General features: G+C 54.3%; 6 protein-coding genes across 6 annotated transcripts; 2 read left to right on the top strand and 4 right to left on the bottom strand.

Moving 5' to 3' along the window:
* Window positions 1–1,566: 1,566 nt before the first annotated feature.
* On the top strand, window positions 1,567–2,454 carry M406DRAFT_239911 (uncharacterized protein; the record flags this gene model as incomplete). Its single annotated transcript, XM_040916105.1, has 1 exon — window positions 1,567–2,454. A coding segment is annotated over one exon (888 nt), but the record flags the coding sequence as incomplete, so codon positions are not given.
* A 419-nt stretch (window positions 2,455–2,873) lies between these two features.
* On the bottom strand, window positions 2,874–5,045 carry M406DRAFT_347506 (uncharacterized protein). The gene is made up of 3 exons (XM_040922302.1): window positions 4,860–5,045; window positions 3,418–4,566; window positions 2,874–3,357 (listed from the first exon to the last, which is right to left on the bottom strand). Exons 1-3 carry the CDS (start codon window positions 4,986–4,988, stop codon window positions 3,127–3,129), a joined length of 1,509 nt encoding a protein of 502 aa, XP_040773406.1. The 5' UTR covers window positions 4,989–5,045; the 3' UTR covers window positions 2,874–3,126.
* Window positions 5,046–6,179: 1,134 nt separating this feature from the next.
* On the top strand, window positions 6,180–7,970 carry M406DRAFT_72433 (uncharacterized protein; the record flags this gene model as incomplete). Its single annotated transcript, XM_040925544.1, has 5 exons — window positions 6,180–6,240; window positions 6,303–6,452; window positions 6,587–7,711; window positions 7,821–7,877; window positions 7,948–7,970. 5 exons carry the CDS (start codon window positions 6,180–6,182, stop codon window positions 7,968–7,970), a joined length of 1,416 nt encoding a protein of 471 aa, XP_040773405.1.
* Window positions 7,971–8,215: 245 nt separating this feature from the next.
* On the bottom strand, window positions 8,216–10,352 carry M406DRAFT_341654 (acetylcholinesterase precursor; the record flags this gene model as incomplete). Its single annotated transcript, XM_040921689.1, has 4 exons — window positions 8,216–8,470; window positions 8,585–9,387; window positions 9,659–10,181; window positions 10,281–10,352. 4 exons carry the CDS (start codon window positions 10,350–10,352, stop codon window positions 8,216–8,218), a joined length of 1,653 nt encoding a protein of 550 aa, XP_040773404.1.
* An 893-nt stretch (window positions 10,353–11,245) lies between these two features.
* Window positions 11,246–12,325, bottom strand: M406DRAFT_219620 (uncharacterized protein; the record flags this gene model as incomplete). Its single annotated transcript, XM_040915551.1, has 3 exons — window positions 11,246–11,637; window positions 11,713–12,054; window positions 12,133–12,325. Coding segments are annotated over 3 exons (927 nt in total), but the record flags the coding sequence as incomplete, so codon positions are not given.
* A 2,096-nt stretch (window positions 12,326–14,421) lies between these two features.
* M406DRAFT_92805 (uncharacterized protein) lies at window positions 14,422–17,437 on the bottom strand (the record flags this gene model as incomplete). Its single annotated transcript, XM_040926233.1, has 2 exons — window positions 14,422–14,600; window positions 14,680–17,437. The coding sequence occupies 2 exons, from the start codon at window positions 17,435–17,437 to the stop codon at window positions 14,566–14,568; spliced, it is 2,793 nt and encodes a 930-aa protein (XP_040773402.1). The 3' UTR covers window positions 14,422–14,565.
* Window positions 17,438–23,342: the final 5,905 nt, after the last annotated feature.

The raw sequence follows: 23,342 nt of genomic DNA, 5'->3' as shown, positions 1-23,342 counted from the left end.
CCTTGACTTGAGGTTAATGACAACGATGATGATGATGATGATGATGATGATGATGATGATGATGATGATGACGAAACAAGGGCCGAATACTTATAAAAAAAAAGAAGAGAAGAGAAGACGGTGGTCGTCTTGGCGGCGTCGAATAATGCAGCAGACCATGGCTAAACCCCCTCCATCTGGGGTCGAGACCTTGTCGATCAGATCCAGGAGATCTACCCGCTGATAATTGATAGCAGACCCCAGATCGGATCTCAATTGCCGCAGCTCTGGAGGCTCCCGGAGTACTTAATTCAAAGCTACCATGTACATAAAATACGACTATAAAGATGCAAGGCACACCTGCATACATGATGTATCTGCATCTACCAGGGCAGATCAATCGATCAGTATGGGACAATATGCACGGTTGTCGTTCCAATAATATTACTATAGTACCATAGTAGGCAAGTGAGTCTCTCTCTGTTCTTCGGGTTACGGAAGATGGCCTGGCCTCGGGGAATGAATGGGTTTGCGACAATCCAAAACGGACCCCGTGAAACAGTAACATCACCAAAAGGGAACTGGGTCGCCATTTCTACAGAGCATGTCACTTTCTGCGTGTATATCTTTCTTCCACTCTCTATTATACTTGACCTCTCTTTCACAATGATCACCTTCTAACACGATTTGAAAACTTGTTCCGTTTTTGATTACTAGAGAGAGTATAAGAGAAAAGGAGAAGAGCGAATTAGATCAAGAGAGGGAAGAAAGAGAGGAAGAGAAGCAGGGATCCAGCTTTTTGTTTGGAGGCGGATGCTTATGCTTAGTGCATATCAAGTACTTACGTACTGTACGGCGGGCCTGCTGCGCCTCCACCACCACTAGCCTTGGTGTGAGCACTACTGCTGCCGTATTAGTATTCAAACAGTTTCACACGTCACCTCTCTTTCTCTTCCTCAACCATTTCAGCTCGACAAGCTACCAAAGAAAAGAAGAAGGAGAAAAGAAGAGACAAGCAAGGAAAATAAGAAAGCAACAAGAAATACTACTGCCAATTGGGCTCTGCCCAACAACACGATTTCTCTTCTACAATCATCAACTTCTTCTTTTCTTGTTCTTTTCCTGCTGGTCCTGATGGCTGCACAGAGGTAGCTTCCGTTTTCTTGTACTACTACTGTTATACAACTCTCTCTACTGCTTCCCAAGCTGTGCTATTACGATAGGAAGGACTTGAGGTATTATCCATCCATCAATCTAGCGAATCCCATGAGTGAAGAGCAGAAAGCTAACCTTAACTTGACAGCAGAAAGATCTCTCTCTCTCTCTCTCTCTCTCTCTCTCTCTCTCTCTCTCTCTTCAACCGTCAACACCATGCCAGCCGACCACCATCAACCCGCGGCAGCCGGCCTGTCCGCTTCCTCATCACCACAAAACAAGACACCGTCTTCGTCCTCCTTATCCTCCTTGTCTTCCTCTCCGCCTCCTCCCTCGAGAGGCTCCCACACCCCGTTCCGCGACGACTTGAACGACGAGCACGATGCGCCCCCAACACCCGCAGCAGCGCCTTGGGTCCGCCCCTCCACCACCCCGTCCGCCTCTTCTGCACGGCGCCTCTCGACGCCTTATAGTCTACACGGGCGGCGCCACTCGGGCAGCGCCACCACACCCACCGACCTCCGCTCCCAGCTCGGCGCCCTCGTTTCCACCTCCGTAACGGCCGCGCGCAATCTCTACGACCACTCGGCCGCCGTCTACGCAGGGCTCTCCCCGACCCAGCAGTTCCTCGCTCTCGCCGCCGGCGTGCTCATCCTCGCCCTGTCCATCACCCTCCTCATCTTCTCGCACCGCCTCTTCACCCTCCTGGCGCCCATCGCCGTCTCGTGGCGCGCCCTCCCCGGCGGCTGGCTCATCATCTGGGTCCTCACCTTCCTCGTCGCCTTCCCCCCTCTGGTCGGCTATAGCACCGCCTGCACCGTCGCCGGCTTCGTCTATGGCTTCCCCCTCGGCTGGCCCATCGTCGCCTCCGCCACCGTCGCCGGCTCCTCCGCCGCGTTCGTCGCCAGCCGCACCGTGCTCTCCGCCTACGTCGACCGCCTCGTCGGCACCGACCACCGCTTCGTCGCCCTGGGCCAGGTCCTCCGCCACGACGGCCTGGGCGTCCTCGCCCTCGTCCGCTTCTGCCCCCTGCCCTACAGCCTGTCCAACGGCTTCCTCGCCACCGTGCCCTCCATCCGCACCACCGGCTTCGCCCTCGCCACCGCCCTCGCCTCCCCGAAGCTGCTCGTCCACGTCTTCATCGGCTCCCGCCTCGCCCTGCTCGCCGAGCGCGGCGACGAGATGGGCTTTGGCGACAGGCTCGTCAACTACCTCTCCATGCTCATCGGCGCCGGCGTCGGCATCGGCGTCGGCTACGTCATCTACCGCCGCACCATGGCCCGCGCCGAGCAGCTGGCCCGGGAGGAGGCCGAGACGGGAAGGCCGCTCGACGGAAGGGCGAGGGGCGGCAGTGGCGGGGCGTATCTGGACGAGGACGAGGAGGCGGCGGCGGCGGCGGCGCTGGCGGCTGCTCTGGCTGGAGCCGAGGATGCCAGGCTGATGAATCCGGATGACGCGGCTGCGCTGATGGTGGATGATGATGATATCTCGCTGTGGGACACGGCGGGGGATGATGGGTGGGGGAACGAGGAGGAAGGGGGGTATAGGGACGAGGAAGAGGCTGTGGGTGGGAAGAACGGGGGCCAAAGATGATGATGTTCACAAGATATATAGAATGACTGAAAGGGACGAACAGAAAAGAGACAGAGACAGAGAGAGCTCTCTTTACGACGGAGAGTCTTTGTTTTATTATTATACATAAACAGAATTTTGGCAGAAGTCAGTGACCATAGACAGGTCAAGTCAATGTATGAACATTTGTAAAGGTATCATTTCCGTGCTGTCTGTCATTCTTTATCACGGACGCGATGTGCGTGTGACCCAGTAATACTATCAACATCACCCTCCTCCAACGCCAAATCAATCAAGGCAATCCAAGCCCTCAAAAAAGGTGCACAAACAACGCCCTCGCTCGCTCATAATACAACATAGATCATGCAAAACAAAAAAGAGAAGAGAGGAAGAAGAAGAAGAAAGAAAAAAACAAGATCATTATCGTTGTTGTTGTTGTTGTTGTTGTTGTTGCTGTTGTTGTCCACCTTGAAAATGCTGCATGAACTGAATCGCCTGGTCCATGTTGTATCCGATAAACACAGGTCCGTTAAAGACCATCTGGGGCACTGCGACGCCTGTAGAGGGCGCAGCAGTCTTTGTGCCGGTGGTGCCGGTCATGTTGATAAAGGTCGGCTGATGAGAGGGAGGGGGGCTGTCGGGAGGTGCAGGCTGCGGATGTTCCCGAGGCGCAGGGAACTTGAGAGGTGTAGGGAAGTGCTGGCCTGCTGCGTCTCTATCATCTTGGGCAGGCCGTGATGGCGGCGGCGGCGGCGGCGGCGGGTTGTGGTGTTCATCCATCTTGGGGAACTCGGATAGACCCGGACCATCCAGCCGCATCTTGGTATGGTCAAAGGGACACTTGGAAGGTCGCGCCGTCGGCGCCTTGGATGTCTCGGCAGGCGCTGGTGAGGGCATGCGGACGGGTGCGGGTGGGGAGGTGGCCCGTTCCACCTGATCATCCGGTGGCGGAATGGGGACGGAGATACCCCATGGTCTACTTGGGCTTTCACCGACTCGGACTTCCTTGAGCGGGCGGTCGAAGTGCCCAGTGCGGTCGAGGTCCTGCTCATCTTCTACAGAGGTATCGGCCTCGGTTATGCCACCATTTGTCAGCTCCGTCACACTTGCCCTCACGTTCTGCGCCCAGTCGCTGACACGACGGTCCGAGGTTTGATCGCCTTCTGCCTTCGTATGGTCGGGCTCGGGCAGCATGGGGGCATGCAGGTGGGAGAGGTCCTCGATCATGGACACGATGTTGCCATACTTGGCGTCGAGTTTTCTGATCTGGTCCTCAGTCCTCTGATTTCTCCGCAGACAGACCTCATGGCTCCTGGGCAGTTCGTGCTTGTGTGTCTCGACATAGCGGGCAATCTCCTCGGGTGAGTGCTTGTCCATGTATCTGATGGGACACTTGGCCGCTGCGCTGTTGTTTGTTGTGGGATCAGGCGGGCCGTCAACCATGGCGGCGCATATCGGATCACCAGCCGGGTGTGGGGTGACATCTCCGATCCCGTCTCCATCCCCGTCGATGGCTTCTTGCTTGACGGCGGTGGAGAAGGGACACTGCAGGTGCCCCTTCTTGCCCTCCACGGTAAAGTCCTTCTCCAGGACAGTCGACAGCTCTGAGGTCATCCTGGTCGAGATGCCACCACCGCGGGTGGACGTGGCAGCCTTGCCCGCGTCGGTCAGGACCTGCAGCTGGCTGGCGACCTTCTTGCCCTCGCGGATGAAAAGAGCGAGCTGGGCCTGTGAGCTGTCGGACCCGAGACGGCTGGGGAGGGGGACGAAACTGGCGGATGTTGGAGTGGGTGGGATTTGCAGCTTCGCGATGGTCTCTGCAACGTCGGGAGCACAGGGAGCGTATTTGTCGGCCAAGGCCTGATACTGGAAAGAGGGATGAGGTTGGTCAGTAAACGGCAGGGATGTTTTTAAAGAGATGCAGATGGGTCAGGGTCAGGTGAGAATGGATGCTGCAGGTGAGCAGAGCCAAGACAGGGGGGTTTTTTTTTTTAAATTAATAAAAAAAAACAAGTCAGACAAGTGGTAAGAGGTTGTCTCCACGAACTGCCAAAAGACAGTTCAATGCAGATCTAGAGCTAAAGGTTGTTCATCATAAAGTAGAGGACCAGCAAAGAAATAGATAAATGAAAACATATCTGTAAAAGACATACCTGCTCGTGGGCGTAACGCAGCTTGTGCTCCAAAATGGTCTTCCGGTCGGTCAGGGTCTGAAGTTCGCTGGCTACAGCATTGAAGGACTCAACCAACTTCTGAATCAGCTGGAGTGAGTCCATATCCATGGCGACCAGCTGGACATGGGAGAAGAAAAGACCAACGTGCAGCACATTGGTGATTCTTCTAGGTTTTATCCGGCAGAGGCGTTGTGGAAGGGAGAGACGGCCATGGAAGGTTGGCGTCTTGTTGTTGTGTTGGGCGAAATAGTAAGGTGATGGAGACGTGGAATTTTGCGTGTGGAAATTTTGCTTTGGGCTTTTTTCCAGATGCTACCCTCAAATGGTACCTCCCCATGTGGTGCTACTATAGGCCGATGCCGGATGGGGGGGAGGGGGGGCCTTCAGGTAACCTCGTAGCCTTTTCAACACACAGTGCTGTAGCACCTGAGGAGATGCTACCTAGTGCTGCTGCTCAGGGCATTGAGTGGGTACCTTGGACCGCGTGCCCAGGGGGGACCAGCCTACTGCACAGGTGCCATGGCGCTGAAGATCAGTAGATAATAAGCTTCCTGGCGTCTTAGTGGCGTTTACCGCTATCTTTTTTTTCTTTCTTCAGGCAACCTAACACTGCACTGTGTCTGTTGTCTCTCTGCAATCTGAGACGGCATAAGATGATATGCGATTATCTTGAGTTGAAGCTCACGATACTGAAGAAGAGAGCCTCTTGCATTTCATTGTCACATGGTACGCTGTTCTCCTTCAGACTAAGCCTGTGTGAGAAAAGAGGGGGGATTGTGCATGTGCTGTCCTACAGCATTCAGTATGTTCCGCATTACTCGCCTGAATAAGTGGGGGAAAGACGTACTGTCTGCCGGGACATGCTTCCGCTTCTGAGCAAGTGGGAGTCTGCTTCCGCCCCACACACTGTAACTTTGTATCACCACCGAATTGGGCCTCTTCAGCTCGTCTCCTCACCTTAGCAGTGGCATACGATGATACGTTGCGGTTCATGCACCGAGTTAAATCAAGGAGCACATATCTACTTACTCAGTTACTCGCATAACACACCATCTTTCCCCCAAACTGCTGCTCTCTGCCAATACAGTTTGAAGAAGAAGTTAAGAATTATACGGCACACCTTATGATACTTCCTCCCACCCCCCTCTTCCTCCATTCTTTCCCAGACTAGTAAATTGATCCTCTTATCTTAGACTTCTCATCTTTTGTGTTTTTCTTCCAAGATATTCAGATTACTTTGGTGTGATATTCCCCTCTGCTCGCGCTCTCTCTCATAACCTACCTACAATCTGCTTCACTATGGCTGCTCTTGCAATTCCCGCTGCCAGGTTGATCAGAAGCGCCAAACATGTCGTCCCAGGTGAGTCCATTCCACGCAATACCTTGCCGAGGAGACTATCGACTGACTTGCTATATCATAAGGGCCATTTCTGGTGACTGAGTATCTGTTCTCTGTCCCCAAGGACTATCGAAATCCTCAGGACGGCGAGATCCAGCTGTTTGCGAGGTCAGCTACCAAGCATGAGGCTTCTGTATCTGCCTTGGAGCAGCCTGTGTCTCAGAGACCGTGGAGTAAGTCGATCTGATGGTAATGATGGTGTGTGGTGGTGGTGATGGTTGTTATGTTATGGTGATGCTCACCCACACTTGTCTTCGTCCAGCTGACTGATGGCCTCTCTTCTCTTCTTTTCTCTCTCTCTCTCTAGTGGTTTACCTGCAGGGCGGCCCTGGCTTCGGCAATCCAGAACCTCAAGACTTCCCTCTCACCCGGTTCGTCCTCAGCAAGGGCTACCAGATCCTCTTCCTCGACTACAGAGGCGTGGGGCTCAGTACGCCGGTCACGGCGGACACCATCCCCCCAAAGGCCAGCGACCAGTTCGAGTACCTCAAGCACTTCCGCCAGGACAACAATGTGCGTGACCTTGAGGCCGTGCGCAGCTACCTCACAGCCGGGGTTGCCGATCCTGTCAAGAAGAAGTGGTCCATCTTTGGCCAGAGTTTTGGCGGCTTCGTCTGCCTGTCATATCTGTCCAAGTTTCCAGAGGGTCTGAGTGATGTTTGGATCACAGGTGGTCTGGCGCCTATCTCGAGAGCGCCCAGGGAGGTCTACCAGGCCACGTTCAAGAAGGTCTACGAGCGCAACATGGTCTACTATACAAAATTTCCCGAGGATATCGCTACTGTCCGCAGGATTGTCGCCTACCTTCATGCCAAGAAGGGCGGCGTGCAGCTCCCTGGAGGCGGCAGGCTGACGGCAAGGCGTCTGCTCACCATTGGCGACATGTTCGGCTTCCACGGCGGCCTTGACAATGTGCACAGCATGCTCTTGCGGATGGGCATGGACCTGGACCAGTATGGCTTCTTCACCCGTCCCACTCTTGACCAGTTTGAGTCGTATTTGCCCTTCGACACGAGTCCCATCTATGCCATCCTGCATGAGGCCATCTACTGCTACAAGAACGGGGTCGCTTCGAACTGGGCGGCTCAGCAGGTGGGACAGGAGCTTCAGGACTTCCGCTGGCTGTCTGCCGACAACCATGGCTTTGATGATCCTACCTTTGCGAGCGACACGACGCCGCTGTGCTTTACGGGCGAGATGATCTTCCCCTTCATGTTTGATGACTACCCCGAGCTCAACAGGATGAAGGAGACCGCCGAGATGCTCGCCCGGTACGATCAGTGGGACGATCTCTACGATGAGGAACAACTCAAGAGGAACACGGTCCCCGTCTACGCTGCGAGCTACATCGAGGATATGTATGTGGACTTTGACCTGGCGAGAGAGACTGCCAGCAAAGTCAACGGCATCAAGACCTTCGAAACCAATATTAGTACGTTGTGTAACCCTTCTCTCCCCCCCCCCCCCCAAAAAAAAACCAGGGCAATTCTTTACGTCTTGGAGATCTATACGAACATACGTACTAACAAAAGCGCCACCAGTGTATCACAATGCAATCCGAGCCCGCTCGGACGAGGTTCTGTCGCAGCTCTTCAAATGTGAGAGCAGCCTTTTGGTACCAATGTGAAGTGTATTCTGTGCAAGATACTGACGAGAATGTCATGGCAGTACGGGAAGATATCATCGACTAGGCGTTCCAGGATCCATGAGCCCAAGCCTTATCCATCACGCCCACAGTTCAGCGACACATGCGTCAACAAGGGCGAGGGTTCTACAGCTGATAGAGACCAGAATTGGCTCCAGGCCGTCAACAGTAAACCGCTTGCTGTCCATAGGTGGGGTAAATATATATGTATATATTTCTATACATCTATATATTTATTGTTTTATCTTCCTTTTCTTTTTTGGAAACACCTTCTTTCCCATACACACATCTTCATATAGGTATCTTGGCGGCGACGCTCTTCCAAAAGTCACACCGCGTCTTGAACTGCGTCAGCGTGACGTCTGCAAAGCCATCGGCATTGATGTTGAACTCCTCGCCTGAGGAGAGCGGAGGCACGCCCGAGACGTTACTGGGTGTCAGTTTCATAGCGTTCGGGTCGCCTGTCATGAAAAATGAGGCGAAGGCTCCGGTATAGCCTTTGTAGATCTCTGGTTCGGTCTCTTGCACGGAGCTAATTGTGTCCCACTGCGCCAGACAAAGAGGATTGTGTGAAAAAAGGTTAGCATCCATCATTTGCGATATTTTCTTTGGCTCATCATCATCATCATTATCAGATCAGGGAAAAGGGGGGGACCGTACCCATTCAGTATCAGAACCATGAGTCGCAGGCGAAATCGAGTATTCACCCAGAAAATTGCCCTTGGATGCAGCGCCCGCCATCCAGTACCCAGGACAAGCCAGCACAGAGTCCCTAAAGATCAGGCCTGCCCGGATAAACGTCGTGTTGTAGCTTGGGATCAGCTCGCTGCTCCCGTCCTCCGGGTACAGCTCCTTGACCTTGTCCAGGTCGGCCTCGGAGAAGTCAGGCAGGTAACCCGCCAACCAGCCATCGAAACTGGCCAGGCTCTCGTTGAAGGGCGGCGAGCCCGTGTTGTTCGCATCAGCCAGCCCAGGCGGGACAAAGTTCTGGCCCTCGTGGGTATTGTACATGCCCCAGCCATAGTCCATGTTCACCAGCCCCTTCTCGCTCGCCTCGCTCAGCCGCATCGTCAGGAACCGGCCGTCAATCACGGGCGCCCACGTGTAGCTGCTCGTGTTGTACGTGTGGCTCGCGTCCACGACCAGGCTCGCGTTGCGCAGGGCCTGCACGTCGGCCTGCTTGAGGCACGCCAGGCTGCCCGGCCCCGTCCCGCACCCGACCAGCGTGCTGAAGCTGTCGTAGATGGCCTGGGCCTGGGGCGCGTCGTAGTCGTAGGTCTTGACCCAGAAGGGGCTCGACGCCAGGGCGCGGCTGAGCCTCGGGCGTGGGCTGCTCTGGGCGCCGGCGGGGACGCCGGCGCGGGCGATGGCCTGGGCTACTACGCTGCCTCCGCCGGCCGACTGGCCCCAGATGGAGATTTGGTTTGGGTCGCCTCCGAAGGCGGAGATGTACTTTTGGGTCCCTGTGGGCTGTTAGTTTTGTTGTTGCTTCCATGTGTGTGTGTGTGTGTGTGTGTGTGTGTGTGTGTATACAAGAGAGAGAGAGAGAGAGAGAGAGAGAGAGAGAGAGAGAGAGAGAGGAGACAACGTGACAGTGATGAATCGGCCTTGTCCATCTCTCCTCCTCCTCCTCCTCCTCCTCCTCCTCATCATCATCATCATCATCACCAAGAAAAGAAAAGGAGGCATCAAGACAAAAAAAAAAAAAAGACATCGCAACACCAACCAACTCACACTTGATAGCAGCATCCTGATCCAACAAGCCCGGATTCAAATCACTCCCATTCCGATCCGCCGCAATCTCCCGCCCCGGCAAGAACCCAAACGCATTCGTCCTATAATTCGCATACACAAACACCAGATCCGTCCCCTCCGAGACGTTCAGCACAGGATACGCGCTCGGCGGGATGGAGAAGCTCGCATCCCCCTCGATATACGCCCCGCCATAAAACACCACCACGACAGGCCGGAGAGGCGGTGGTTGTGCTGCCGTCGTCGCTGTCCAGGGCCGTGCGTACAGGCCCAGGTACAGACAGTCCTCGGAGCCGTTGACGGTGCGCTGGGGACACATGTCAAAGGTCTGGGTGGAGTTGTAGACGGTGCCGTTGGGGAGGGGCGCCGGGGGTTGCGGGCCGCGGAACCGGAGGGCGCCGACGGGCGGGGCGGCGAAGGGGATCTTTTGCCAGTAGCTGATGTTGTAGGTGGACGAGTAGGCGCCTTGGAACGTGCCGTAGTCTAGGGTTGCGAGGAGGTCTTGCTGGGCGAGGGTGGTGGTGGCTAGGAGGAGGAGGAGGAGGAGGAGGAGGAAGGGGAGGGGGAGGGGGAGGGCGAGAGGGCGAGAGGAGGTCATCGTGACGGCTGCTTCAAGGTGGAGGATGTTGAGGAGGAGGAGGAGGAGGCACCAGTGGGTGACGACAAGAAGTGCCATAGAGGACGACAAGGAGGGTCTTCATGATACTTGACTGCTTAAATATATTTAAGCAAGGTAAAGTGAACCTTGTTTTGTCTTTATTCAATCTACTTTCGGGATGATGTTCCGGTAGACTGAACTTGCTCCATCCACGAGATACCCCGAAGATCCGGAAGGTCAAGCCGATACAATATAGAACGTATTGAACCCCAAGGCCAAAAAGAGCTTGTGCTGTTGCTATAAAGTGACATCGCTTTCAGGTCGGTGGTGACAATGTTGATCGGCAGTGGGGGGGGGGGGGGGAAACCCACCTTGCATATTCTCCCCGCATTGCTTGGAGGGAGAGAAGATCTGGGGAATTTGTGGAGGCGAGCATGGAAAACACGACGGGGGACCTTGCATAAATGCAGGCAAGGCAGAGAGAAAAAAGCCCATCACTAGCACGAGGACAAACATGTCCGTTTGGAAGTCCACCAATGGGGGGGCATTGGTTAGTTGGGTGACGCTTTCTTGATTCACGGCACGGTTAAAAGGATGCTTAAAACGTGTGCAGACCGAAAACTCACAAGGTAACAAAGAATGTGCTCGGGTTCTGACATTAATTATAGTCCGAATGACTTGAAAAACCCACAAACTGTCAAACCTCTCTCGTTAAAAGAAACTGTTCTTGTCAAGATTCATTCTGTCCTGTCCCGTCCCCCCCCCCCCATCGTTAATAGGCCCCCCCCCCTCACTCCTCTTTCTCTCATCAATCGTGTTCTTCATTTTCCTCTGTTGTCGTTTTCCAAGTTACAAGAGACGGTGCTGGCCCTTTAGTACCCGTACCTATGAGCTGCAGCGCGATGGCGTTGGTGATGAGTATGCAGACTGACTGCCGCATAAGGGTCATGAGCCCCCAGGCTTGCGTTCCTCTCCATGCTCGGGATTCCAGAGGAGAGATCCGCCTCGCGTCGTATCGCCATCTCCTTCAGGATCAGCGCACCGACCTCTGGGTTCTCCGTCAGGAACTGGTTCGTCTCGACAGGCGCCCTCCTCCACAGCGCAGTCTGCAGGAACCCAACCCTCGCAAAGATCATCTTCAGCAGGCTGTCGTTCTCGCTGACCCCGCCGTAGAGCTTCGTGCAGAGCCTGAGGACTTCGACCCGCGCGGCGTCGGCGCCTGCCGCCTCGAGCATGTCGATCATCACGCGGGCGACCTTTTGCTTGAACCCGTCCAGCAGAAACTTGTTGGCACAGATGTACACGTCGATGTTGAGCTCGTATGTCATGAGCCACGTGCGCATGTCCTGGCCCTGGATCCGTGCTGGGTCCTTCTCCGCCACCGGAAAAGGCGGTGGCGTGATAGTCTGTAGCGTAGATAGTGCGTCGGTCCCGCGACGAGGTTGGTTGCGCCGAGCTGGCTGGGCGGCAGCATCAGCAGGCCTGAACACTGGAGGTTGTTGGCCTGCCAGAGGCAGCATGCCCAGCGGGTTTCCGCCCAGTGGGAATCCGCACGACATGCAAGGGGGTTCATAACACTGCGGGCAACCACACTCTGGTCGGTGTTGGCCCGGGCGCTTCTGTCCCGCGCGCTCGTCTTCGCTCTGGCCCCGACCTGCGACTCGGCTTCGACGCGGCAGGGAGTAGTCGGTGCCGTCGCTGTCATCACCATCGTTACCAACGTCTTCGTTGTCGCTGATTTGATCCGAGTCTATGTCCATGGTCATGACGTTTCCCCGTGCTGGGCCTTTGCCTTTGTCTTTGACTTTGTCCTTTCCCTTTCCCTTTCCCTTTCCCTTTCCCTTGCCCTTGCCCTTACCCTCTTCCGAAAGGAGCGCACTGGACAGAGGCCTGGTCGGGACATATCTATCTTCGTACAGGTAGGCGACGAGGAAGTGGAAGATGGCTGGGTCCTCCTCGGGAAAGTCGAGTGACTGGGCTGCCGCCTCTGCAAAGTTCCCACAGAGTGCCTTCTCAAACCACGTAGACTTGAGGAGAACGTTTTTGTGAATCTGGACAAAGTTAGTAAGGTGTGTGTGTGCGTGTGGTGTTTGGAAGTTGATACACACCTGGAAAACCTCCTCATGCGGTGCAGTACCAACACGAACCGGAATGATCGGAGAGCTATATCGTCTACAGCAACCTGTCAGTCCTAAAATCTCTAAGCGCATAGGGATGAATTTTCGTTAGTCGAAGACAGTGGCGACAGTGAAAAGAACCCCCCCTCCCCCCACCCCAGGAAGGAAAAAAAAAAAACCACCAAAAAACCAAGCATATATGTGTAAGCCAGCCCCTTACCCATCGTGAGTCGTGAGCCATAAGTCCTCCTGATAGTTCAAGCCCTCTTCCTCATTCAGCCCTTTCGGCATCTTGTTCAGCACCCTGATGTCCGGCGCCGTCGAGGGAGCTTGCATGGCGTCGAACAATGTGAAGTCCCTCCTGTTATTGTTATTATTATTGTTGTTGTTGTTGTTGTTGTTGTTGACATTGTTATTGTTGTTGTTCCTCTGCGAAGATCCCTCTCCGTTTCTTTGGGGCGGGACCGCGAGCCTCCACGTTTGCAATGATGCCATCTTTCTGTCGGGGTTGCAAGACAACAAAAGAATGATTGAAGACGTAAACTCGGTGAGCTAGATGCTCGAAAACCTAGAGGCAGAGAGAGAGACAGGCAAATCTGTGAGAGGAAAGGGTTTTCCTTCTGAGAAAGAGGACAGGAGGGGAAATAAATTGCAAAGGCGCCAGAGCCTAGACTGCAGACTTTGCAGACAGATACGGTGAACGGCGAAGAGCGATATGATACGGATGCAGGAAAAAGCAGAGAAAGAGGCCCCAAAAAGGTCCCACATGCACGTTTCAGGTAGGCTGAGCAGTTTCTTTAGATTGCAAACGGGAACGAGCAGCGAGAAGAGGGTGTTGGCAGAGGCAGCTAGCCGGCCAGCCAGCCACACCGACCATCTGGCCGAATGGCATGCATGTATACAGAGCGTGTGACGGTATGGCAAGCGGCTCGTCAGCCTTCAGGTTGTCCTAGTTTGGTGTGACCTTGGATGGTCTCCTCCTGCTGTCATGTTGGAGAGAGCGCTTTCTTCTAGCTGGATAAGAAATCCTGGTACAAAACGCAGGAGGGTAGTGTTGTGGCACCATCAGCCGGAGCTACAACATGGCCGTGGAAGAGGCCCGCCCGGGGGGCGACGAAGTGGGTGATGATAAGAAGTGCTGCTGTCACTGCTGCTCCTCTCATAGGCAAACGCTGTTGTGTATCTGACACAAACAGGCAGCGGGTAGCCGCCGCCACATTGACAGGTCGTTTCTCTTCGGGAGAAGCCTATAGCAATCAAACCGTCCGCTTGCAAGGAGGAGTCGAAACACTGCGTTGCAACGAGAAAAGCAATATGACTGCAACAAATAAGCAAGCGAGGCGTGCATGCATCAACTTGCATCAATAGTGCAAGTATTGCCAAGAAATTGAGGCGGACGGACCGCAATGACGCATCTTTTGCCAGAAATCAAAATCAATACGCTGTGCGATATCGGGCTGCTGTAGGAGCGAGCGAGTGAGACTGCGGCGCCGCGTTGGGCGTTGATGAGTTGACGTTTGCTTTTTGTAGTGTTGGGTTACCATTCGCGCGAGATAACTTGTGAGCTGTCCCGTCCATGCATTTGCATGAGGCAAAATAATCACAGGTGCCGCGAAGCCGTTTGAGGCAAAAGGAACTGCAATATGATGCAATGCCTCGACGGCGTTCGGGAGAGGGGGCGAAAGTTGTGGCCAGGTGCCACTGCATTGTAGTGCCCTCTCAGCCCTCTCTATCTCACTGTCTTTTCGCTGGCAGCTGGGAAGTTGTGGATAGTAGAGCGTCTCAGCTGAACCAAAGAGGTGTGGCATGACTGCCTCTACGCTCATTGCTGGGAATTTTGGTGGGTTGCAGCCGAGATGCAGCAACGGCAGAAAAGCAGGGTGCCATTTTGAACGACACCTCAAGATCAGTGGCTGAGGGCCGAAACACAAGGGCTTGCTCCGCTGCGGCTTGCTGCAGGAAGCGAGACCACATCATTGGGACTCAGACTTTTTGTGAGATTTGCTGTGGTCAGGCGAAGGGACCCTTTTCTAGCAGTAACGCATTGATTGGGACGAGAGAGTTGCACAGATACCACCCTTTATCCACAACGAAACACAACGAACTTGCCGATGCCTCCGATCCGGTTTGGAGGTAGACTTGAGCGGTGAGCTCTGGGTCTAGATCACTTACTATCATTCCTCGTCCATGTCTTGCTGCAGCTCGATTTCTGTTTCAAATGCTCATTAGTTTTTCTTCGTCCCCTTCTTTTCTATCTCGTTCATCCTCGTAGATCCAGGTCAACTTACGCCAAAGCTTGTTTGCAGAGTTTGCAATGACATTCGCCTTGTTCAGCAACTTCTCCTTGTACTTTTCCTCGTCCTTGGCCTCGAGACGTAGCTTGTTTGGCTGCGCTTGCATCAGTATGGGCACCAGCTCCTGAGGATCTGCGTTTGCGACCGCAGCCACACTCCGCAGCCCATTGTCCCAAAAGACGCGCGCGGTCCTGCTCTTGACAAATGTGATCCTAGCCAGCTCTAGCAGGTCCGACCTTGCGCCGGCTTTGAGCCGGTCCGAGAAGTGGTCCAGCGCGGCGGCCATGACACCCCAGCCCATCTGCTCACAGAATTTGATCATGCCAGCTGCAAAGCCCTGGCAGGTCTGCGCCAGCGTCTGCACAGTCCCACGCGGCACCTCGTACTTCTGCGCCACGCGGTGCACGGGCATCTCGTTACAGAGTTCACGAAGCTGCAGCGCGAGGTAGAAGCGGTGGTAGACACGGATGAGTTCCTTCTCCTGGGTGGTTGAGGTCTTCATCGTGCCTCCACGCGACATCCTGATAATCTCCGTGGGTTTCAACCCCAGAAAGCCGAGTACCCGCATGCCGCTCTCATCAAGACCTTCCATTTCAATGGAATAGACCTTCCAGTTGATGGTGACCGACATATTCTGGACGGGTGTGAACATGTAGAGGATATGCATCTCGCCATCCAACACAAAAGCTCGAAGCGCCTTCTTCAGCTCCTCGTGAATGAAGATGCCGTCTTCCGGGTCAAGCGACGAGGTCACGATTGCCTTGCCCAGCTGCGTTGCTTCGAAGTTGGAGAACTGGTCGATGGCGATGAAGCCTCTTGACTGTAAGTCCGAGAGGCTGGTCTTGACGAGGTCGTGGATCTTTTCGACGTCGATGGAGTGGTAGAGCAGTGTCCGCCGGATGTAATCGTCGAGTGATTCCTGACTGGTGGCAAGCCGTACAGCAACGGCCTCGAGCAGTGCTCTCTGTATGCGCTGCTTGTCGGTGCTGAGAGAGCTCGCCACCTGAGGCAGATCTGCTCGCATCAGGTCCTCGACATCTTCAAGGTCCCCCTGTCGACAGCAGAGATATGTCTCCCCAACCTCGTCTTTGCCTTTCCGACCAGCTCGCCCCCTCATCTGGCGCAGCAGGGCAGGTCCCACGAGATCGCGACCCATGCGGGCATTGTGTAGGATCACACGCCTCGCCGGCAGGTTGATGCCCGCTGCCAGGGAGCAAGTGGCCACACAGATTTTAATCATCCCACAGTCGTACGCATTGGCGATCAGCTCTCGCTCCTCAATAGTGAGCCCGGCATGATGGAAAGCGACTCCTCTTGGGATTGTCTGCTCGAGTGTCGCATCTAGGCCACCCGGCAGGCTCCGAAGATCTCCAAGCAGATCTGCTCGCTTTTCCTGGGCATCTACGTTCATCTCACTCAGAAGAGGCATGGTGCGACTGATGGTCAGCGCATCGGACTCACAGCCAGCGCGGCTGCCCGCAAACACCAGCACACCATAGCCAGCGCGAGCCGTCTCACATGCCAACGCAACGACCGAGTTCAGCACAGGATCCTGTAACTCTTTCGCAGCAGATGGGGCGATGGAGCCCAGCACATCCGGCCTCGCCCGTAGGCTATCTTGGCTTCCGCCATTTGCTTGTGTTGCCGCCCTGATGGAGCCGCTCGTTGTCTCAGCTGCATAGACATTGCCATCGTAAACTAGATGTTCCTCAATCGGCACAGGCCTGTAGGCGGTTTCGTAAAAATGCGCATGAAGCCAAGCTGCAAGAAGCTTGATATTTGTGAGTGTGGCGCTCATACCAATGACCTGCACGGCATCGTCCAGAGAGAGCAGCTTCGTCGCCATGAGCTCAAGCAGGTAGCCGCGGTGGTCGTCATCAATCATGTGAAGTTCATCGAGCACGATGACCTTGAGCTGAGTATAGGAACCATCATCGATTGCGCCATTGACAAGTGCGTTTGCCTTCTCCATGGTGCACACACCGATATCGAAGTCGGCCCACGTCTGCTTGATCTTGCTTCCGCCGAAGAAACCAACAACTCTGACGGTGTCCTCGTCTGCACGCTTCCTCCAGAGCCTGCGCTCGGAATCTTTGATCGGCCCAGTAATGGCCGCCCTCGAGATACCGCTGACCACGTTCCTCAGCCAACGGACCTTCTCTTGGACAAGAGCGACATAGGGCAGGACCAGCAAGGCTTTGGCGTCCCTGTCTTGAAGCACTCTTTTGACCATCAAGACGTCTGCAACAAGGGATTTTCCGCCGCCTGTCGGTGCAGTATAGACGAGGTTCCTCTTGCCCTGGAGAAGGCCTGGCTGCAGGAGACATTGCTTCTGCCAGGGGTATATACTTTTGATGCCGAGCGATTCGAGGTTGGCCACCAGCGGTGCTGGGAGCCTATAAGCGGGATGAGACAATCTTAGCTGTGCATCATGGGCTGGCGTCGGGGTGGAGGGGAATTGTTTCCTCTGCGAGTACTCCGACAGGCCATCCACGGTGCCACCCCGCGTCGCCGCAGATGGATGCCTCGTGACCTCGCTGGCCACCAGACTTGGCAGTGCCGAGGTGACAGATGCAGCCGTCCGAAAGGAGGCAACTCTCTTCGTGGCCCGATGCTTATCAGCGGCCGCTGCATTCGGGACCTCGACTGGACGCTTCTGGCCCCCTACGGCGGTGGTGACCTGGTACGTGGTTCGGTGGTCCTGTGCAGCTTGCACGCTCGTTTCATGCCAGGTGCCAGTGTTTCCAGCCATTCTCAAGCCCGCGTGGGCTGCGACTGGAACCAAGCGAAACCAGGAGCACGAGTTTCCAAACCAGGCACGTTCATCTTTTCAGGTCAGTATGACATGCTCGGCAAGATCAGAGCGTGGCCTAAGAGCGACTGTGGTCAAAGAAACTAAGCTATATTCGACTCCAAGGAATTAGCAAAAAGAGAATGGAGAATAGACGACAAAAGCCAGAAGAAACGAGATCGAATGTGATCAGCCGCCTCGAGATAAGAAGCCAAAGAACGAAGGAGACGCTTCTCTTTTTGGTGCGGGCTTGAAGCTGTCCATATGTCGCCAGGCAACCAAGACGTTTTCCAAACAAGCAATCGAGGACATGACGCTTTCAGGCTAGGCTACCTTAGGTAAGCAGCAACGGCGAACACCCGGATCATTGCCGCGATGGGAGAGCCCTGAGCTTGGAAGGTCCCTGCATTTAGGCAGCTGCTCATTGGCTAGAAGCCTACAAACCCAACCCCTGCAGGAAAGGGAAACCACCTCGTCCAATTCGTTGCAGGACCAGACCAGGCGGGTGGACCCCTCCCTTTCCCGCGGTTCCCTAATATGGTACATACATTAACCAAAAAAAAAAAAAAAAAAAAAAAAAAATTTAATAGAAAAATGTACGCCAATACTACGTACCTATGTACAGTATGTAGATCCCGAGCGCCATGACCAAGGAATCGCGTCTCGCTTCGATTGGGTGCGTCGCCCCGATCAAGGCCCAACTGGATGCGGCAGACTCGGTGCACTCCCATATTGTCCAAGCTCAATACTCCCATCTGATCTAGTGATTTTGAAGCGTCTTGGATTTTTTGAGGTCTTCCATCTCCTGCACTGTGCCTTCTCTCAATTTTTGGGGTTTCCTTTTTCTTTTCGTCTTCTTGGTGTTTTCTTCTTTTCTTTCTCTCCTCCCCCCCCCCCGCTCCTCTGTCTCTCTTGTCTATACACAGCGATGCTTGTGCTGTCGCGCAAGCCTGACAAAATTGGTGGCAAGGCTCTCTCCCCTGAGGGTCGTGGGTGCTCTCGCAACAGTGCTAAGATGCCCTGCCTGCTCGTATGGTCGCTTTCCTAGCCCTGTTCTTACCATCCTATAATTCCTGGCGAATATTGCCAATGAGTCCCGTATGCCGTTTCGATGGGGAGATTTTGCCAGATGTTCGCTGACTCCTTTAGCGCCTCCTTTCAAGGCGCTCTCTCTCTCTCTTTCTCTCTCTCTTTCTCCCTCTCTTTCTCCCTCTCTTAGGCTGTGCAAACCCCCCCCCCCATATCGAAGGTTCTACGAATCCCATGACGAATCCCATGGATTCGGAGCCTGCTGAAATGTTTTGTCGAGCCGTCCTGAGTACGTAGCCAGCCACCCTTCGATAAGACATGCATCCTATAAGTTCTGTATCCCCTCACTTTTGTTTCTTGCACCTCTTCTGGGGTTAGATGGCGGAATCCGGAGAGTATCACACAGTTTGTTGTGTCTTCGGGTCATGATACCATCTGCTGTCAACTGTGGGCTGATTAGTGTTCTGCCCGACAAGTCGGGATCCCCCCCCCCCTTGGCGCGACCCCTCGAGCGGTCCGGTGCTCCGTGGCATGATGGGACATATTTCTATGGTACTTTGGTGTGGCCTGTCTTCTTGTTCCCTGACGCCACTTATTTCGGTCTGCTACTCATCATTCCTTGTCCGGTCCTCGAGCCATGAGACAACCAGCTTGCATGCACATCGAGTCTGCATTTTTATCCCTTCCCCCATCCATGTTCAACGAATAGCCGATACCAAACAATCCGAGCGTCCATCTTGTATGCCTTGTCGACCACGAGGTCCTTTTCGAGAGGGCAAGAAAGTTCATCAGAGCCCTCTGGCGCGAGGGAAACCTAGACGGCCTGGGGACTCTAGCCATTTTCGAGGGCCGACTGTGACGCTGCCGACCAATGAAAGGCTGGAAATTTGGTGCACCATTGGTGTTGTGCGACAATACCCCGGCACTGGTCCCCCCAGGCTCCTCTCGCCCCCCAAAGCAGCATAGCAAAATGTGTCTGCTAAGTACTGGGCATCCATCAACATGGTATTTCTCAGAGACCACTGCCAAGATCAAGCAGTCTCAGAACAAAGAAGTTGTCATCAATCACACAAAGAGAGCTTCGATGCCTCTGGCCAGTTGGGAGGGAGAGGGAGGGAAAGAGGCGCGGGATGGTGCTGCAGATCGGTTAAGCTGTTAGTGGAAACCAAAAACGTGGACGATTGCTTATTGTGGCGAATACAGCTGGGGCCGCAGCAGAGAGAGCGATTACCGCCAGGATATGTTGATCTGTTGTCGGTAGGAATCTTCTTGCGAGACTAGTCCTGGATCAGGCTCTCCGGTCCAGGCCACATTTCCTGCGTACCACAAAGGCCCAGGCAGAGAGGGAAGGGCCCTTTTTGATATTGGTCATCTGTGGTTGGAAAAGACTTGTCAGCGATACCCCTGCCAGGCGCCAAGCGATGACCAATGTCGGGTTTGACCTTTGAAACAGCTGGCAGCATGCGGTCTGCCCTGCTCTGCCCAAAAATAATCACGATCCTGCCGAAGAATAATAGAAGGGAAAGAGTCAGCAATAGTGATCAGTAGTCTTCCCTCTTTGGCACATGAACCCCCCTTCTGTACTGGGCATGTTGAACGTGCCAATCCATGGGTATAGCTAGCGACAAGAGAGCGGCGGCGACGACAGACGTTCAACATATTATTCGGGTCGTCATCGTTGCTTGCATGCAGAAATTCAAGAAGCGAAGACCAAGTGGTGCTGAACGGAGGAGGTTGCAATTGGGCAGCCGCCTTGGTCCAAGCGGGCTGGGAGGTGTGGAGGAATACCCTGTCGGTGCCTGTCCGCGTTCGTGCATGGCCGAAAGGAACGACACTCCCTCCGCTCACTCGCTTTCCCCTGTCTTCAAAACGTGGCAGCAGAAGAAGCTGGTTAGGGTAGTGAATCCGTCCAGGCGAACAACCAAAAGATCATAACGACTCTCTTGGCTATCTATTTCGAAGAATATACAACACCCGATGTGATTCGGATGCAGCGGCATCAGAAGTCAAATCATGTAGGCTGTCGGGGCCAGTCAGTCCACCGGCTCCGGCGACAAAAAAGTGTCGGCGAGGCTCTACATGTCCCGGCGATCATTTGAGCACAACGACAGCACGCTTGAAGTCGGCAGGAATGATGAATCCCAAGGCAATATCGAAGTGAGATCGATGTTGATCATCCAGCCCGAACGACGAGGGGACGAGAGATGCTGGGGTGACTTCAGAAATCCGATGGTGAGGACAACCTCGGCCACCTTACAAGTGCGAGATCCCTAATACCAATCCTGGTTTGGGTCCCCATCTTGCCCCGGGCCAGCGCGTGGTCCCGACAGGGCCTGCGGTGGTGGTGGTGCTGCTAAAGCACCAAGTTTGATGGTGCATGCAGTATTATCGGCGGTCCAAAGGAAAGAGGCCTGCAGTCATGTTCCAAACTTGTGCTGGCTTATTATCAAGTACTCAAATGACAACAGCCATGGCGACGTGTGAAAATATTGAAGAGACAGACAGAGAGCTGTCTATCGTCTCGGCAGTGTGGCACGAGAGACGGGACTGGCGAGGAAGGCGGGCAGTTCCATCCGACCCATTTCCCAGCCGATTCCTATCTGGGACCAAGTCGATGGCAGACCAAGAGGCTAGACGTCAGTGCATGCCGAATCGTGCTCGAGTCAAGTGAGAAAGAAAGCTTAGGAGGCACAGGATGTCCAGCTGCGTTCGGCCAGTCAGCAGGCAGCAGGCGATACCTCTCTTCTTGACGGCACTGATCCTCATTCCAAACTTGTCATTCCAGCCGCCGAGATGAGCCGGTGTTTTGGCTTGAGAATCCACAACGTCGTCGTGAGAAAAAGAAAAAGAAAAGAAGGGGGGGGGGGGGATAGCGAGCATAGAACAAATCCGACCTGACGGGGGCACATTGAAATAGGAGAGGAGGTCTTTTGGGTGGATTTGAAGATCACGGGAGTTGTGGGCTTTGCAGGCGTGGCCCTTTCGACCCTTTTTTAGTGCTTCAGGATCCACCTGGTAGGGTAGATTTCATGCATCGCGGCGGCGCTGCTGGCGGTTTTGCAGCGACCCTGGGCGCTGGGCTTAGGATGATTAGGGAGGATAGCGAGATCGCCGAATGTGGCAGCCACCCATTGCCACGACTTCAACCCATGGAATGCGCAACCATTCTTCTGCTTCTTCTTTTTCTTCCTCTCTCGGCTGCTGATCTCCCCCTTCCTCTCGTCTCTCTCTCTGTGGCTCGCAGCAAAAGTTGCCTCGCTGGCAAACGTGAGAAAACATGGACCTCCTTTGCGCCATCACCCGACGCCACAAATACAGTTACGCAAAGCGCAAGATTATCCGTCATCTTCTCATGGCGCAGCCGGGTCTCATGCACTTCGGATGATGACTGCCATCAGTCAGAAAACTCGTACACGGCTGATGGTATTTAGGAAAGGGGATGAGCAAGAGGAAGAGGGGGCGCGTGTGTGTGATGGCAGGTCGTCACAAGGCGGCAGGCTGACAGGCGCGAGAGGTGAGGTGATGACATGTACAATTGGGCGCAGGGCGATATCCAGCAAATGAGCGATGGGCGGAGGGAAACGATCTTTTCAGGAACATGAACCTTCCTAGCCCTAAGTACCTAGTCGCACACCTACCAGATGCAGCAGACACAGAAAAGGCGACAACAACTTCTCGGCTGCTTGACTTGGTTGAACGTGAGGGAGGATGCCGAACCTGCCCTGGGCGTGGGTGGTCCCACATGGGGGTGGAAGGGGGGCCCCCCAATGTAGAGGACAGGTTGCGGGTACATGGGATACGTACCAAAGAACTTGTGCTGCGAGGGGTGTGCCGCCGCCGCCCACTGCACACACCTTTCAAGATCTTTCCGCAATGTTCCAGCCAACTGGGCGTGCCGGGGTAGGAGCCCCAACACAACAACCCTGCTCAGGTGCCACATCCAAAGTGTGAGGACAGTGTTCCTTTCCCCCCCATCAACTTCTCCCACCCACGCCTACCTTAACCCTTAGGTCAAATAATCCATTTGGGAAAGAACATCCCAGAAATTGACTCACACAGTCTTCAATGTTACTTCCTCACATGATGATGAAGTGTTGAAGAGCGCTGCTTATGCTGGGGGAATGCGGTCATCAGATATATGTAGTACTATACGGTACTCATGTGTCCCAGATCTGTGGGGTCGTCCATCTTGCCATGTATTTGCTAAAGGGGGGGGGGGGGAGGACTGGAAGTTTCTGGTCTGTGTGGGACGCCGCAGCCGGTGTGATCTCTTTTTCTCGGGCCTCGCAGCCTCTCCAGGCATCGTCACGCCGCCAGACATACACAGTAGATTTAACAGCCCCCTCTCTTACATCTTCATTTTCTCACCCCCTCTTGTGATCCAGACTGCATCTGAAAGCGGACTTTACTACAATTCACCACGTTATACAAGTGCTTTCATTCGGATCACACAGCCTTGGTAAGTCATTTCAACGGAAAGAACAAAGAATCAGCTTCGCAGGCTTGATGGTCTAGTGACTTGCGATCTGGGAACCCATCTCTCGCATTTACCTCTCAGAGTATATCCTCCTCCCCAGATGGCAGGCGCTTTTCTCTGAAGCCCTCCCGCGGCAATAGGCTGGGTGTGGGTAGACTACTTACACTGGCGACCGCTTGTGGAAGAGAAAAATCAATCAACATCATCCCTTTGTCTCCTATGTAGTTGCAAATGACCTTTGATGTTATGCATCTCCTCGGGATCCACATAGTCCACATAGATGATTCTGATTCCGTCATTGCGGATGGTAGTCGTCAGGAAAAAGAATTTGATATGGAAGGGGGGGTGGCGGGCATTTCA

Source organism: Cryphonectria parasitica (assembly GCF_011745365.1).
Source record: "Cryphonectria parasitica EP155 unplaced genomic scaffold M406scaffold_7, whole genome shotgun sequence".
In the NCBI taxonomy this organism is placed as follows: Eukaryota; Fungi; Ascomycota; class Sordariomycetes; order Diaporthales; family Cryphonectriaceae; genus Cryphonectria; species Cryphonectria parasitica.
This window is presented reverse-complemented; position numbering and strand designations above follow the sequence as displayed.

What these genes read in the sequence shown, in the direction of transcription:
- M406DRAFT_347506 (XM_040922302.1), bottom strand. Translation starts at nt 4,988, where the DNA reads ATGGATATGGACTCACTCCAGCTGATTCAGAAGTTGGTTGAGTCCTTC. An exon ending in TGCGTTACGCCCACGAGCAG is followed by an intron (nt 4,567 to 4,859) that starts GTATGTCTTTTA and finishes TTCCAGTATCAG; the next exon opens with GCCTTGGCCGACAAATACGC. An exon ending in CTGCCCAAGATGATAGAGAC is followed by an intron (nt 3,358 to 3,417) that starts GCAGCAGGCCAG and finishes GAACATCCGCAG; the next exon opens with CCTGCACCTCCCGACAGCCC.